Below are 14,815 nucleotides of genomic sequence, written 5' to 3'. Positions count from 1 at the left end.
AAAACTTTGAAAAATGCCAAAAGTCAATTTTGGGGCTAACCCGGGAACCCCTTTCTGTTAACCCTTTTATTTGGATTGGATGGGAGAGGGCTTTGGGATGTTTGATACAGGATATAGGATGGGGGTAGCCTTTTAGTTTCCCATTTCTGATGCTGTTTTTCTTTTGCTTGTTTCTTGTTTGTGTGTGTGGGCATGGAGCCGCTTCAATTGCTAGGAAATTTATGTGCCGTCGCTCAGCGGGAACTTGATGCGCATAAATCTAGATGAAACGGATATTAAAAGGCATGAAACGAGCCAATCGACCCCACTCTCTGTATCCTGATCCGCTCCATGGATATGGGGCCTATGTATAATATAGCTGATTGACTCGTATCGGCGTTCGTTGTTGTTGTTGGGCTGTGTTGGCCTAAATTATGAACTTATAAATTGACAGCAAGCATTCCCCATCTCAATCATTGTCCTGGTATTCCTTCAGGCTAGAATTGTTTCGTTTTGTTTGGCTTAGAAAGAGGGTTGGAGGCTGCTGGAGAACGATGCTTAAGGGTAGATGTAGTATCGAAGCTGGGCCAAAAGGGTTTTCAAGTGGTTTCAGTTTCCTTATCGAAAGCTCAGATAATTGACATTTTCTGCTTGAACAAGGATGAGCAAGGACCAAGGCCTTACCTTGACAATAGTTCCCAAATAATTGACACTGTTTCGAGGCCAATTCAATTAAATTGTCGCTGCCAGGAGGCTTACTGTATTTGTGTATCTGCAAGTGGAATTTTCATATACCTACTCGACCCTTTTTTTGCCCGCTACTCGAAGATTGTAGGGGTATATTAGATGGCGAACACCCAGAAGAAAGCGTTTCCGACCACATAAAGTACACATTTTCTTGATCAGCATCAATAGCCGAGTCGATATAGCCACATCTGTCTGTCCGTCTGTCTGTCTGTGCGTCCCGATGAGCACCCAGATCTCAGGGACTATAAGAGCTAAAGCAACCAAATTTTGTATCCAGACTCCGGTGATATCACACTGAATCAAGTTTGTTTCAAAATTTGACCATGCCAGCTTCCACCTCCAGAAAAGATGAAAATCGGTGACATTAAGAAATTTGAAGATACTATTATAGCCAGAAGGCACACATTAAACCGCAGTGGCTACGCAACGCCTTCCATACGCTTATTCATTCTCACTCTCTCTCTCTCTCCCTCGCACATTCTTCTCTTTCAGTGTGCGCCCTCTGGCGGAGGACTGAGTACCGGGTATAAATGTAGAATCGCGGCCTTAGCTGCTACTCACATCAATCCTGCTCATTAATTGTATAATTTGCGTTGGGACAAGCACTTTGAACTCTTACTCGGAATGAGGCATCACAACTCGATTTGTCTTAACCCAGGTCCTGTCCATGGTTGTCCACATAAAGCTTTTATTGTCGCGTACATCCCCCGCTTCTGTAGCGCCTCCTTGTACTTCATCCAAGAGAATATCTCCAGTTTCTCATCTCTACTACTCATCTCCAGCTTCAGGCGACACTGGGTCTGGGTCTCTTCCTGCTGCCCACCTCCAGCTCCAGGCTCTGTTTAAAATCTCTTCCTACTACCCATCTCAATTTCCTCTACAGCTTTTGCTGCAGCTTTTGTTTTGTTTTAATTCCATTGAAAATTAATTTATCTATACCAAGCATCTGGGGAAAGTCTGAAACGAAAAACGAGAAAACGCAGACCCAGTTTGTTTGTCTTAAATTTCATTTTGTCTTCCGTCTCCTGCCCCAGAGGATGTAATTTCCCATTTAGCATACATCATTTCACCTTTTCTGTATATTTCCAGTGTATATATTCATACTATAATATTGTTTATACTTAAACTTTGTTCGTACCAACCTTAAACAAAACAAAAAAACTCTGGGGCGGAGCAAAATCATCATACATTTTACATATGTATGTATGTATATGGTTGGGAAAGTAATAAGGTAATAAAGGAATGAGGGAATAAAGAGGATAGGGATGGATTTTTAGCTTACACAAATATTCCAAAATTAAATTAAAATCAAAAAATTCTATACAAATATTGCTTAACAATAGAGTTTACGCAGACAATCCGAACGTAGAACGCAAAGAGATTTATCACAATTTTGGTCTCGTTGAATTACGCAAAAAATGTAAACCTAAAAAATTTAACTCAGGGGAGAAACAAAAAATTCGAGAGGGCAAGAATTCGTGGGGGGGCTTATGCAATTGACATAAGAACTTTTTGGCAAAAAACATTAACACTGTGTCACCTCCTGTTCCTTCCTCTCTCTTCCTTTTAGCCGGACGATGGTATGTGTTGGCCGGAGGGAAAGTCTGGCGGTGACGGTGACTCTGTGGCGGGGTTGGGATGATGACAGGTTGCGTCCTTTATACGATATATATACAATATATCTGTATATATACGAGTGCATACAATTAGCTTAAGATCCTTATAAACGAGTAAGTTGTACTTGGGTAAGAGTATAGTGGGGAGTATAGGATAACAAGTAGGGGAGTAGGTGGTAGTAGGCCAGACAGACGCATACCCTTGCAAAGGTGCAAAGGTTCCCTTGCATTCAGATCATTCTCCGTGTGAGTGTGTGTGTGTGTGTGTGTGTGTGTTTGTGTTTGGGTGTGTGTGCTATATATATAAAAGTGTGGTTTATCCACTATATCGAATTTGATTTCATTCTGTGGACTTCGTTATGTGGAATTCGTTACAAACAAGTGTGTTGTCGACATACAACTAACTAATTTTGGTTAGACTTTCTATGCTCTATTCTTATGGCAGCTATATGTCATGGTCAATCGAATGGGTCCTCGTAATCACAAACAACATACAAGTGCAGTACATCGGTTTTTTTTGTTTGTTTTTGGTATCAAACCAGTTACATATTTTGTTATCTAAAGCCTACTTTTTGGGACGCACAACTCTGCAGCATCCCATGACACGTCAATTGTTACGTTTTTTCGTTTTTTCTTCGTTTAGTTTACCGATTCATATAAAATGTTTCCTTATTTGTTTAGCAGTGCAAAAACATTCAGATATAAAAAAGCTTCAATCTATCTAAGGCCTCGGTTAGGAGCTACCTCTCATGAGGATATGTTCTTATATGTGACATGGAAACATGGGGACACGACACTCTCATCTAATACTCGGTTACCACGAAAACGGAGGGGGCACGGACACAGTGGGGGTGGGGGAATAAGATTTACCTTTGCAAGGGCATACAAATAATGAGATTGACAACTGCTTAGACAGACATCTGCTTGTAGTTTTGAGCCTGGACATATATACGGCGGCTCCGACCTCTTTGTTCTGTCTGCTTTGAGCCTGGACATTAGGCTTGAACTTACAAATATACATATATAGGGCAAAAAGGTGTGTATAAGCATAGCTTGAGATTAGCTCTGGTGATGGTGCGTGGGGGTATTCAAAATAGTGGTTGCACAATATAGGGTAGGGGGGGATATTATAAGTAAGTGTACATAATAGGTAAGTAAGTATATAAGTATATATATATGTAAGTATGGTCGGATGGATCTTCGCTCCTTCTCTTTCTGTCCGACATTCTCTTTGCCATCTTCTTGTGAAGTAGTAGGAGTAGACTTCAGGATTCGATGTATTTATGGTTAAATGGAACGATCGATCGTTGATGGTTGGATGGGTGGGATCAAGGATCATTGTTTCATTGATTTAAATGAGGCCTAGTTTCGTGGTTCGTGTTTCGCTGCCAACCGCTACTGCCGCTTTACGTGCTACGTCCGATTTGCAACCAGGCGAGCAACAACTGCAAGGCCGGCTGTAGCAGCACTAGTTTTCAGATATCTGTATTGATATTAATGCTGGTCAGAAACTCGCCTTGCGAATCGGCCACAGCGCGTATTATCTCCAGCAACAGTTCGCGCGACAAACCCGAGATCTTCGGCAGCCTCGCCACCTTGGCAAAATCTTTCACAATCAGTTTCAGGGCATACTCCTTGATGTCATAGATTTTTGTTATGTCCGACGCCTCCAGCGTCTGCAAGACATTCTCGTACGTAATGTTATGCTCCAGCGAGTACTTGCAGAAGGCGTGCAGCCGATTATTGGACAGACCGTAGAAGCACGGTGCCTGAAACAGGTACAGGGCATCCTGCGGTGGCATCTTCGTCTCCCCGTAATAGATGTAGCGGAGCAGCGAATGAAACGCCTCCAGTGAGGGTGAAATTTCTCCAATTTGTATCTGAAACAGAACAACGGGTATTAGTTCTGGTCGGAGCCCAGCTCGGGCGATTGGTATTGGTACTCACATTGACGGTGTTATCCGGCGGCATGAACGAGCGGAACATGCCCTGGAAATAGGTACAGCGTGACGACAACACAGACTTGTGGGCCGGTATCACATGATCCTCCAATATAAGGCTGATGTCGCAGAAATCATTTCCGGTCGACTTCAAGAATGTGCACAGATCAATCTCCAATGTGGTGCCTACCGGTATGTGGATTGGTTGGTTAGTAATGGAACTTTAATGAGTCTCGATTGCCCCCCTACCGTTGCTTGCTTCGAAGCTAGTGTCCATTACCAGCTTGCTTGGATGGAGGCGCTTGCGGATGATCTCCACGAGCAGGGGCTTGTCCAGGTCACTGAACTCGCTGGACATGACCACCTCGGTGAAGTTCTCCTCCTTGATGATAAACTGCATGCAGTGATCCTTGATAATTTTGATGCTGACAAAAGAGAGAGGGCGGTTAGGGCGGCTTAGAAGATTATCCGGTTATCCGGGCGATTCCCGCACTTACTTGCTCTTGTCCGCATTGTAGAGGGCCTCTAGGACATTGATTTTGTTGATCTTAAAATCCAGATATTGAATGCAGCCGTGGGCCAGCCGCGGCATGGTAAAGAGCCCAGCCAACTGGTAAATGTCAGTGATTAGAATGATAATGTTCTTGTTGTAAGGATCCTTTAGGTCGATGCGATCAGTGTATATGTAGTTGAGGATAATGTCAAAGGCCTCCGGCGAGGCATGCACCAGTCGCACCTCCAGCATAGGGGCCCGGTCCCCGCCTACGCCCGTGTTCAGCGCCTGCGCATCCACTTGTCCCACCCCGTACACCTTCTCCATCTGCTGTTGGCGTGCCTCGCGTGCCGCCAGGATCTTGTTGCGCAAGTACTTTGAGCGGGCCGCCACAAAGGCAATGTGCGCCAGAATACGCACCTCCTCCACACCCACCACGAACTGGATGTCGCAAAACTGTTTGTCCAGAAAGAACTTGCCAAAGTCGTCACGCAGCGTGCACTTCGGATAGCTGGAGAACTGAAAGCGGTAAGTGTCGCCGCGGCGCACGCTGTTGTCCACGGTCCCGCCGAAGATATACATGGCGTCGCCGATGACGGCCGAGGCATGGAACACCCTACCCGAGGGCACGTCCGAGTTCTGTTCCGGCAGCACAGCGGACCAGATCTGCGAGTCCAGGTCGTAGCAATGCAGATCGTTGGGCAGCGTCGAGTCTGCCGAGCCCCCAAACACGTACAGGAACCGATCGTGGTGCACCATTGTGTGGCCGTAGCGGCGGGAGGGTGGCGCCGATGTGGCACCCCTTAGCACTGGTTCGTTGGAGATGCGACGCCAGGTGCGCGTCTTGAAGTGGAATTCAAACAGCGAATTGGTGATCTGCAGGCCGCTCTGCCCGGAGAAGACATACATGGCATCCCGGGCCACGGCCACGGGGAAGTTGCAGCAGGTGGGCGGCCTATCGCCTTTCTGTTCCACCTCCTCCCACTGGTGATGGTCGTCGGTCAGGTTAAGCGTCCACATATCATTCAGCCGGGCATTACCATCGTATCCTGCATAGATCCACATCTTGTTGTCGTAGACGGCGGCCCCATGGGCCGAACGCGGCACTGGTTGGCGGCCCGAGAACTTCCACTCCACCCACATGGCGCTCTTGAACTTGTACTCGAAAAGGTCGTTCTTGTTGGTCAGATTCGAATTGGAGTGGATGTCCCCCGTGTAGCCACCAAAGATGAACATTGAAGCGCCGGCCACCACCGCCGAGTGATGGTATCGCGGCGCAGGCGGTGTCCCAGTGGCGCAGGCCCTGCCCCATGACTTGTCCTTTACCCCAAAGCGGATGAGGTCGTTTAGCATGTTCTTGCCATTGTCGCCGCCAAACACGAACATGGCATCCTTGTAGGCCACCACCGTGTGCTTGCTCCGCCTGTAGAACGGAGGGATTAATGATTGGTGGGCACATCTCTCATGCACTTGTCTCATTACTCACTTGGCTCCTACGAACTCGGCGCACTCGAGCATCCTGGTCCACTGGTGGGTGGCTGTGTACGAGCTGAAGTCCACGTTAAGCGCGTTGCAGCTGTAGCTGCCCGGAGAAGCGGCCGTGCCACTGCCGCTGCTGCCGTTGCTGGCGTTGCTAGCATTGCTGGTCGCATCGTAGGCCTGGCTGCTGCTGCTGCAGTGGCTCGACTGGACGGCCCGCGTGCTGCGCAGCGAACTGGAGGTGGACATCCTCAGGTTGTTACGAATGTGCTGGGCGTCCAGACAACCGGCGGTGGAGGCGCTCTTTCTGGCCTTGTGCCGCTTGCTCGACTTTGAGCGCGAAAAGAAAGACTCGGAGTGGGGTGCCGCCTGGGGCGGGGGCGGCTGCTGCTGCGAGCTGCTGGCCACACAAGCTGGACAGTAGATGTTGACACCGGCGGGGGTGCTACCTCCGCTCCCGCTGGCACTGCCACTGCCACTACCGCTGCCAGTGACCAATCCGCACACGGCGCTCAGACCGCTGGAAATCGAATTTGAGCCGATTCCACAACTGGCACGGCCACTCCCAACAGTGTTGGCACTTCCACTCGCCCCTCCACTACCACCCGCGCTTCCACTTCCGCTCGCAGTGGCACTCCCACTCCTACCTGTCCCGCTCCCCACTGCAGTTCCACCACCACCGCCGCCACTGGCAGCCGCACCTGCTCCTGCCCCGGCCACGCCAACGCCAACGCCTCCGCTGATAGATTTTAGCATCAAAGCATTACAGGCGTAGAATCGACTTCGCTCGCTTATTTTCAGGTTTTTCTATTATCCACAGCTGCAGTGTCGAAAATTTGTTGTCTTTGACGACCGGCCCTCAGAAAAAATGAACTTAACCCACTTGACTCCCCTTAATTTAAACAGGTGACTTGAATCGAATTCACTTGAATTAAGCAGCGGAAAATAACACTGTATGTAAATTCTTCTTCCACATCCATCCTATCCTTCCTCTCTACTAACAAAAAAACCAGGATATCTTTTACCTGAACTACGGTAAAATTCTTTAAGTTTCATAATTTTCGTGTGTGTATATAAATAAAAATTGGTCGACAATGGGCTAATCGTTCTCTATCCATGATCAGAAATCATTTTCCTCGATTTTGATATTGGATTGAATATCACTAAGTAGCGAAGACCCTCAGTCATGAACACATAATTTTATCCGATTGATGAATCAATTTCTTACAAGATTGGTTTTTTTGTAAGAACTCCTTGTTAATAGGTTGTTTCCAAAATAAGGTTTAAACAAAAATGGTCAACAACAATTTCCACTATATTAATTAGTTTACATGGTCACCACACTCTAACTACACAATTTATGTAGTTATCGACAGAGACACCTGGCGAGGAGCTATGTACTTTGATTGAAAAATACTAGAAAATACTAGAAATATTAGAAAACACTCAAATATATATATATAAAGTATAAAAAAGTCCATTGTCCAATATTTTCGATCAAATAACTTTCTGACCCTTCCTTTTTACTTAAAAAACATGAACTGCGCTAAGGTCATTATCATTATCATGGAGTGTATTTTAATACCCACTGGTATACAGTGCGTTAATCGTTCTCCATGATCGCAAATCGATCAATTCCGATTAAATATTACTAACAGGACCCTCAGCCCTGAACATGTTTTATCCGATTGATGATTCAATTTTCAATCCGATACGGTTCATGTAACGAATAATTCGATCTACAAAACGGAGAGAACAACGGTACATAGTTTCTAGTGAATTTAATAGGAATCGTGAAGTTTATGCGGCTCAACAGATCAAGGCTATCTACGTCACCCTCGATCAAGTTGTGCATAAAAATCGCACCAAGCTTTTTTCTACGGTTGACTTAGGATGGGGGGTTTACTAATAGCAATCTACTAGAGTAAGATGGCATTCTGAAACCTGCATCCCAGTTAAGGCCCCGCAGATCAAAGAGTAAAAAGTTTTTTCAGACTGATTCTATACGGTCCTGGTGTACTTTGTACTGAGGTCGGACGAACTAGCGAGGTATAGTCTTTGTTACGGGTACGTAAACAGAATAGCTTTCCTCAGAAAAGGTGGTTTGAAAAATTAGGCAAAAAGATCATCGATTGCCTGATCATTATTTGCCGACGTATTAAGAAATGATAGCGAGGATGGGTTTGCTGACGTTCTACGCTTATTGTTTACGAAGTTGTAAAACTGTTTGGGGTCCGGAGAAAAACGTATCCTACATCGGAATGTGTAGTTCTTATAGCATTGAGCATTAAGATCTGCAAAGTTTGACAGAGATATTACATAGCGAGAGGGTAAAGTAGGAGAACCAACTTGACATTTTTTTAAAAGTCTTGATTTCAAGTTTTTTAGACTGGATAACTATTTGGTAAACCAAGATCTAATCGGACAAGAAAGAGGGACACAAGAATTAAAAAATGTGTCAAGTAAAAAATAGATTTACGGTATGTTTTAATAATGAGATGGTATTTTCGGTATATTTCTGAGGTTCAAACGGTATACTTTACACCATATCGATACACCAAACCGATAGCCGCATTCCATAACTGTATATATCAGCGACTATTTTATTTATTGCTAATAATATGGCCAGCGGCTCTCGGATTCCCACACTGCCGCAGTCCAAAGAGGCGCTGCTCAAGTCTTACAATGCACGCCTCAAAGAGGATGTACGCAGCATGCTCGAGAACTTTGAGGGTGAGATGATTGTCCATTTTATAAAGTGGGATTGGACAGGATCATGCTGTATAGCTTCTTTAAGCCCTTGGAGAGACCGAGGCCTGTGTGGGCCGAAACCCCTTGGATTTGCCAGTTCTGACCGCGACCAGGTTCAGGGCGTCGGGCAGCTCGTCAACGGTGGCGGCACCGTACAGGTCCTGCTTGTTGGCAAGCACCATGACCACGCACTGGGACAGCTCGTTGAAGCTCATCAGGCAATACAGCACGCCGCAGGCCACCACTGCATCCACCACAAACAGGATGCCAATCGTGTTGCTGCTTTAGCAGCGCCACAGGGAACGCACCCGTGACTGGCCGCTCATGTCCAAGAGGGTCGCCGGTTTTCGGCCCAAAGCTGAGCTCAGCTCAAAATTGTTTATGCTTAAATCAAATTTGTTTAATGTATCGGCTCTTTTTGCAGAGACCCTCAAGCTGGCGCGCAGAGAGAGCCACAGCCAAATATCGCGAACGACGCAATGCGAGCAGGATTCCCTCGAAATGCAAATACGCGCCTCCAACATGGGTAAGCAAATCAGTGTAGAATGTACCCACTGTTACTACTCCTTCCATTGTTATTCCATCTACAGTGCGGGCGGGCGAGTCGCTGATGAAACTGGTGGCCGATCTTAAGCAGTACTTAATACTGAACGATTTCCATTCTGTCAACGAGGCTATCACAAACAATTCACAGTTGTTTAGGGCCACCCAAATCGAGTGCGACAAGAAGCTCATGAAGCTGAGGGACGAAATGGCAATGGACTTGTACGACCTCGAAGAGGAGTACTACACGAGCATATTCAAGTAGAGATCCGGGTTACTGTAAGCCAATTATCTATTCAATACAACAGCTTCCAGACCCAACACATTATCAATCGCTCAGCTGCTCCGGCGTGTGTGTGGGTGCAGGGGCAGTTGTATCTGTGTCGGCGTCGGTATCCGATGTCTCTGAGGAATCGCTGTCGCTGAGTCCCTCGTTCGTGCTATCCACAAGGTCGCCAGTGTAAAACAGAACGGCCTTGGGCACGATCTGGGTGCGCAGCAGGAAGCCCACCTCAAAGTCGTTTCCCAGCAGCATCTTGGTCTTCTCGTCGGCCAGCGACAAGTCCTGTGGTTGTGGCGGTGAAAAGAAATTAAAGAAGGATTCGCGCTGAATTGCATTTTCCACACAGTAGCCGCTACCGACTTTCTGCATCGTGAGATTGGAGTCATCGCGCCAATGAATGTGGCAGCCCTCGCAGCTCACGATCTCGGGTCCCTCGAACATAAACGGATATTCCTGGTCGGCCTGGTGCTGCAGTAAGTACTTCTTGGTAAGCATCAGCGAGCAGTCGTCGAGGTAGCTGTTGGGCCGGAACAGGAACTTGAGGGTGTAGCTCTCCGGCTCGTAGCTGATGCGCACGTCCATCAGGCACTCGAGGAGCGGCTCGTCATGGTGCTGCACCATGTCCGACAGCAGGGACACATTCCGGAAGATGCTCAGCCAGAAGCGGGGCACGCCCACTGCATTAGCCGGCATCTTGGGCATGAGTTCGGTCAGCTGGTGGAACTCCTTGCTGGCCTGGAGTTCGGCGACCAGATCGTCGTGCTGCTCACTCCAGCTGGGCTCCATTGGTTCTGGCTCCACAGACCCGTCAACGACGTCGCGCCGCGAATCGAACAGCTCAGCGCACTGCAAATAGTAGCGCTTCTCCAGCTCGTACACCTCCCGATAGAACTGCTCCGAAATCTTGATCTGCTCCATCTGACTGTGCTTCATTGCCAAAATTCGGTTGTGCACTGGCCTGGGTAGTTCGTCCATCATGTGCTGCAGGTAGGCCTTCCTGCTTCGCGCTGACATGTCCGCCGGACACAGCATCGAGTCGAATGAACCACATTCCTCCAGCGACTCGCTGCTCTTTTCCGGGCACATCGTGGCGGAAGAAGCACCTTCCTCCAGCGACTCACTGCCTTTGTCCTGTTGCTGCTTAAGCTCCGGATCTCTCTCAATGGCGTACATGGTACTTGGAATTTTGAATGTAACGTACAGGACTTGGGGACTTCGATCTAAAATAATTCTATAACTGACAAATAGAAATCGGACTATTGTAATATGGATGATAGGGAAGTACAACAAATATATTTGGCGCGTATCCCCGGCAGTACAGTAGACCAACCGAGGGGCACTGCTTCATGACAGAACTGATGGCGGACATGCAGGAAATACAAAACCCACTAAGAATTGGCTTACATATGATTCGCATATATTAGCTTTGTTTTGTAAATCCAAATGATTCAACAATTCTGGAAAGACTTAATCTCTGATAAACCGAGCACAGCAAAGTCGATTATTGTGTACTTTTAAATAATAAAAACACTTTAATATTGATAATACAATTTCCAGAAAATCTTTCAAATAATATCATTTTTGTATATTGCCAAATTCCAGTGAAATCTGTGGACTATATCTTTCGCTTTCTGTGGCCTCAAGTGGATAGATCTTTACAATCTGCGGTATAGTTTCGGTTTAGGCATAATTCGCATAACTTTCTCGTATCTAGAGCCATAAATCGTTGTTGCGGCAGGTCGGAATTTGGGCAGAGAAATCTGCGGCGGAGGCGGAGGCATCAGCATAATTGGGTCTCTATGGTGGTACCGGTACCATGGAAACGCCCTTCGCCACTATCTTGGCCGTTGGCCACTTCACTTGATCAGGCACTAGCTATCTGGCACATGAAACACTTGGCCAAGCTGAGGAGTAAGCTTTTTATAACGTCGCCGGCGATAAGTCCAGCCCCACTGCCGTCATTGTCTCCGCGTACTGTGAAAACTGAAGCGCGAGGCCTGCGGATACTTAATTTATTGATAGAAAATCCACATACTTTGGTAATCTTATCCTCGTTTTGTTTATGGGGACTCATAGCCAAATCCATTCGATTCCGCTCTCGATGGCCACATGCTAATTTATTTATAAATAATTTCTCCTCACCGCTCACCTTTATGCCCCGAGTGTTCCTCCTCCTTGTTGCTCTCCATGCTCTACCATGGGGGGTCCGAGTGGTCTCGGATTGGGACTCGGATTCGGGCTATAGATTTACAATCGCTCTTGTCGTACAGAAAGTCTGTTAGATAATACTCGTACTCGATTCCAGCTCCACATGATGACCTTCGCTTTCATTCCTTCTGTTTCAGAAGGAATACAATTTGGGAACTATAGATTGAAAGATTGCAGATTGAAATGAGCGTAAGCCGATGATCATTTTATAGAATATTAATTTTTAATGCACAACATTTCCATCCTATATCCCATAGGGGCATAGTTCTGTTCTCAGTTTTCAAGGAATACACCTTCTTTCTAATAGTTTAGAAGGAATTACCATTGATATTACGCACAGACGGAACGATTTTATGTCTAGTGAGTATCTAGGATATATCCTATCAATCCATTCTCTTCAATGCTTAATAAAATGTAATTTCCAAGCCTGACTTCCTTTAAAAAGAAAGTAAGCTAATGGTGCCAATAAACCGAGTAATCGCAGACAGATTCAGATTTACAAGCGAGTCATTAATTGAGAATTGGCCGATTGCCGGGCCCGTCCCATAAAGCTCGAGCGGGTAGCGGTCGGGCGGTCCGGTCCGATAAGCCCGATAAGGTGCTGCAGGAAGGTGGGGCCTTATCGGGGATTGAAGATAGCTGGCCCCCGTCCGGGCATTTGTTCAGGTAATCTCCGGCTGCGTTTCTCAGTCACGTAAAGGCAGCCAAGCCAGCGACACGCGAAGCATACCCCACCCTTGCCATTACTATCGATCGATCGAAATACCTGCACTACCATGCTGCTATTGACGGGCATCTGCCTGGCCTTGGGCATAGCGGGGGCCCTGCTCGGGCTAGCCACCAAGCTGCTGGGCCTGAAACCGCCGCTTGTCTTCGGAAAGTACCCCCTGAAGGGCCTCTTCTACCGCGTCAAGTACGGGATCGCTCTGCTGGTGTTGCGACAGCTGCGGTACCGCATCTACCGCCGGAACGAGGAGGAGTTGGGCTCCGCAGAGCATCTGGCGAAGGTGGACAGGCCGCAGCAGCTGAGCGATGACCCGAAGAGCTACGACGTGGTCAGCTTTATGGCGGCCAATGCCGAGGGCCAGAAGCTGATGGTCACCCTTGAGCGGCGCCGCCGAGGAGTGCTCAAGGCGGCGCTCTATCTGTGGCTGCCCTCCGAGGGTCTGCTCAGCTCCCTACGGCTGCCGGACATGGCCCACTTCACGACGGATGGCAGCGAGGAGAGCAGCGAGTTCCGTGGCGAGGGTTTCCACATCTATCCAGAGGAGTCCATGCGCGTCTGGTGGATCAAGTACGACGGCGTGCTCTCCAGAAAGGAGGAGCAGGTGCCGGTGCAAATCAATCTACGGTTCGAAAGCCCCAGCGCGGCTCATTTTGACTACAGCCGGGACCTGAGCTCCAACCTGATAGCCGACTCGATAGCCAGGGAGGCCTGGAACGAGCGCTTCTACGGGATGCTTCGGTCAGTGACCCACATCATGGAGAAACGCACCCACTACGAGCAGAACGGCGAGCTCTCCGGGTCACTAGAGCTCGACGGAAAGAAGATGGATCTCCAGCTGCGTGGATTCCGGGACCACAGCTTTGGCACCGAGCGCTGCCTGAGCTCCATCAATCGCTACGTATACTTTGCTCTCTTCCTGGACGACGGCAGCAGCATGGTCGTGGGCAATCTCAGCCAGCCCTCCTTCTTCCTCTCCTCGCTGAAGGTGGGCTACGTGTGCAGCCCCGCGGGCGTCTACGAGCCCATAAAAAGCAGCAACTTTGAGCTGTACTCCTACGGGGAGAGGGGCACACCGCCCCAGCATCAGAACTTCATCGTCTGCACCGAGGAGCGGGACTATCTGGTTCAGATCCGTGTCGAGGAGTCCGCCCTGCGCTATGTGGGCGGTGACTGGGAGTCCAAGGTCTACAACCAATTCGTCTCCTGCACAGTCAATGGCATTGCCGGCCAAGGTCACGCCGAGTTCCTCTACCGTCACCAGGGCGGCCGACCCGAGGCAGTCTCTAGCCGGGATCCACCCTGGTACCAGCGCATCAAGCACTTCGAGCGCTGCCTGAGCAACTTGGACCCATCTGCCGACAAGGGGGAATTTGTCTTCTAACCCAACCACTCCCCCCAACTATACTATTATCCGTGTGATACATGCTTTTTTTGTTTTAGTTATAAGATCCAGTGTATGGGTAGGGGATACAGTAAAATACAATTTAATTAAATGGGAAGATCTAATATCTGGGAACCACCAGACCGTACTTTGAAGGAAACATCCTAAAAGGAGTATGTATAGACATTTATTTATTCGTTTTTAATGCCTAATTCTCAGAGATAAATGGAAAAAATATCGTAGTTGGATTTTTAGTCAGAAGCCCAAGTGTTTTTGCGGATAAAAAACCGGGCGACCTGTGACCTCTGCCTAAGATCGTATTTCTGCAGCAGCAGGACGCGGCATAGGGCCAAGGGACTCGCGCAATCGGACCACGTCAGTGCCAGCGGTTCCACGCGGTGTACTCCACGGTGAAAAGGGTTTTCCTTTTGTCCGCTGCGTGTTTGGGTGTCGTCAGCCGAACAGCCCCTCCTCCAGTCCCGTTATGTTGTTCTTCTTCTTCTTCCATTTGGTGGGGTTTTATCCTGCTTCTTCCATTTGCTGAAAAGTTTTGTCAGAGAGCCGCGAAAATTTGAAAAAAACATCGATGTTCATCACATTCCATTATACAACACCCAACATTCCATAATAAATAGACTTCTAGTGATTGGCAGCACTGGAGCGAAGAG

The 14,815-nt window shown here is 47.9% G+C and overlaps 4 protein-coding genes across 4 annotated transcripts; 2 read left to right on the top strand and 2 right to left on the bottom strand.

Annotated features, from left to right (window-relative positions):
* Nucleotides 1-1,776: 1,776 nt before the first annotated feature.
* LOC108152868 (leucine-zipper-like transcriptional regulator 1 homolog) lies at nt 1,777-7,538 on the bottom strand. The gene is made up of 5 exons (XM_017282497.2): nt 6,262-7,538; nt 4,780-6,198; nt 4,532-4,707; nt 4,290-4,468; nt 1,777-4,222 (listed from the first exon to the last, which is right to left on the bottom strand). Exons 1-5 carry the CDS (start codon nt 7,008-7,010, stop codon nt 3,818-3,820), a joined length of 2,928 nt encoding a protein of 975 aa, XP_017137986.1. The 5' UTR covers nt 7,011-7,538; the 3' UTR covers nt 1,777-3,817.
* Nucleotides 7,539-8,875: 1,337 nt separating this feature from the next.
* LOC108153429 (mediator of RNA polymerase II transcription subunit 22) lies at nt 8,876-9,876 on the top strand. Its single transcript, XM_017283431.1, has 3 exons — nt 8,876-8,987; nt 9,430-9,531; nt 9,596-9,876. Exons 1-3 carry the CDS (start codon nt 8,876-8,878, stop codon nt 9,811-9,813), a joined length of 432 nt encoding a protein of 143 aa, XP_017138920.1. The 3' UTR covers nt 9,814-9,876.
* On the bottom strand, nt 9,823-11,246 carry LOC108153428 (nucleosome assembly protein 1-like 1-A). Its single transcript, XM_017283430.2, has one exon. The coding sequence runs from the start codon at nt 11,002-11,004 to the stop codon at nt 9,877-9,879; it is 1,128 nt and encodes a 375-aa protein (XP_017138919.1). The 5' UTR covers nt 11,005-11,246; the 3' UTR covers nt 9,823-9,876.
* Nucleotides 11,247-12,721: 1,475 nt separating this feature from the next.
* Nucleotides 12,722-14,317, top strand: LOC108152787. The gene has a single exon (XM_017282371.2). It carries the CDS (start codon nt 12,816-12,818, stop codon nt 14,145-14,147), a length of 1,332 nt encoding a protein of 443 aa, XP_017137860.1. The 5' UTR covers nt 12,722-12,815; the 3' UTR covers nt 14,148-14,317.
* The last annotated feature ends 498 nt before the right edge of the window (nt 14,318-14,815 follow it).

The sequence above is a fragment of the Drosophila miranda genome, chromosome XR, assembly GCF_003369915.1.
Source record: "Drosophila miranda strain MSH22 chromosome XR, D.miranda_PacBio2.1, whole genome shotgun sequence".
Classification (NCBI taxonomy): domain Eukaryota; kingdom Metazoa; phylum Arthropoda; class Insecta; order Diptera; family Drosophilidae; genus Drosophila; species Drosophila miranda.
Note: the sequence above shows the minus strand (reverse complement) of the source record. Positions and strands in the feature narration are given on the sequence as shown.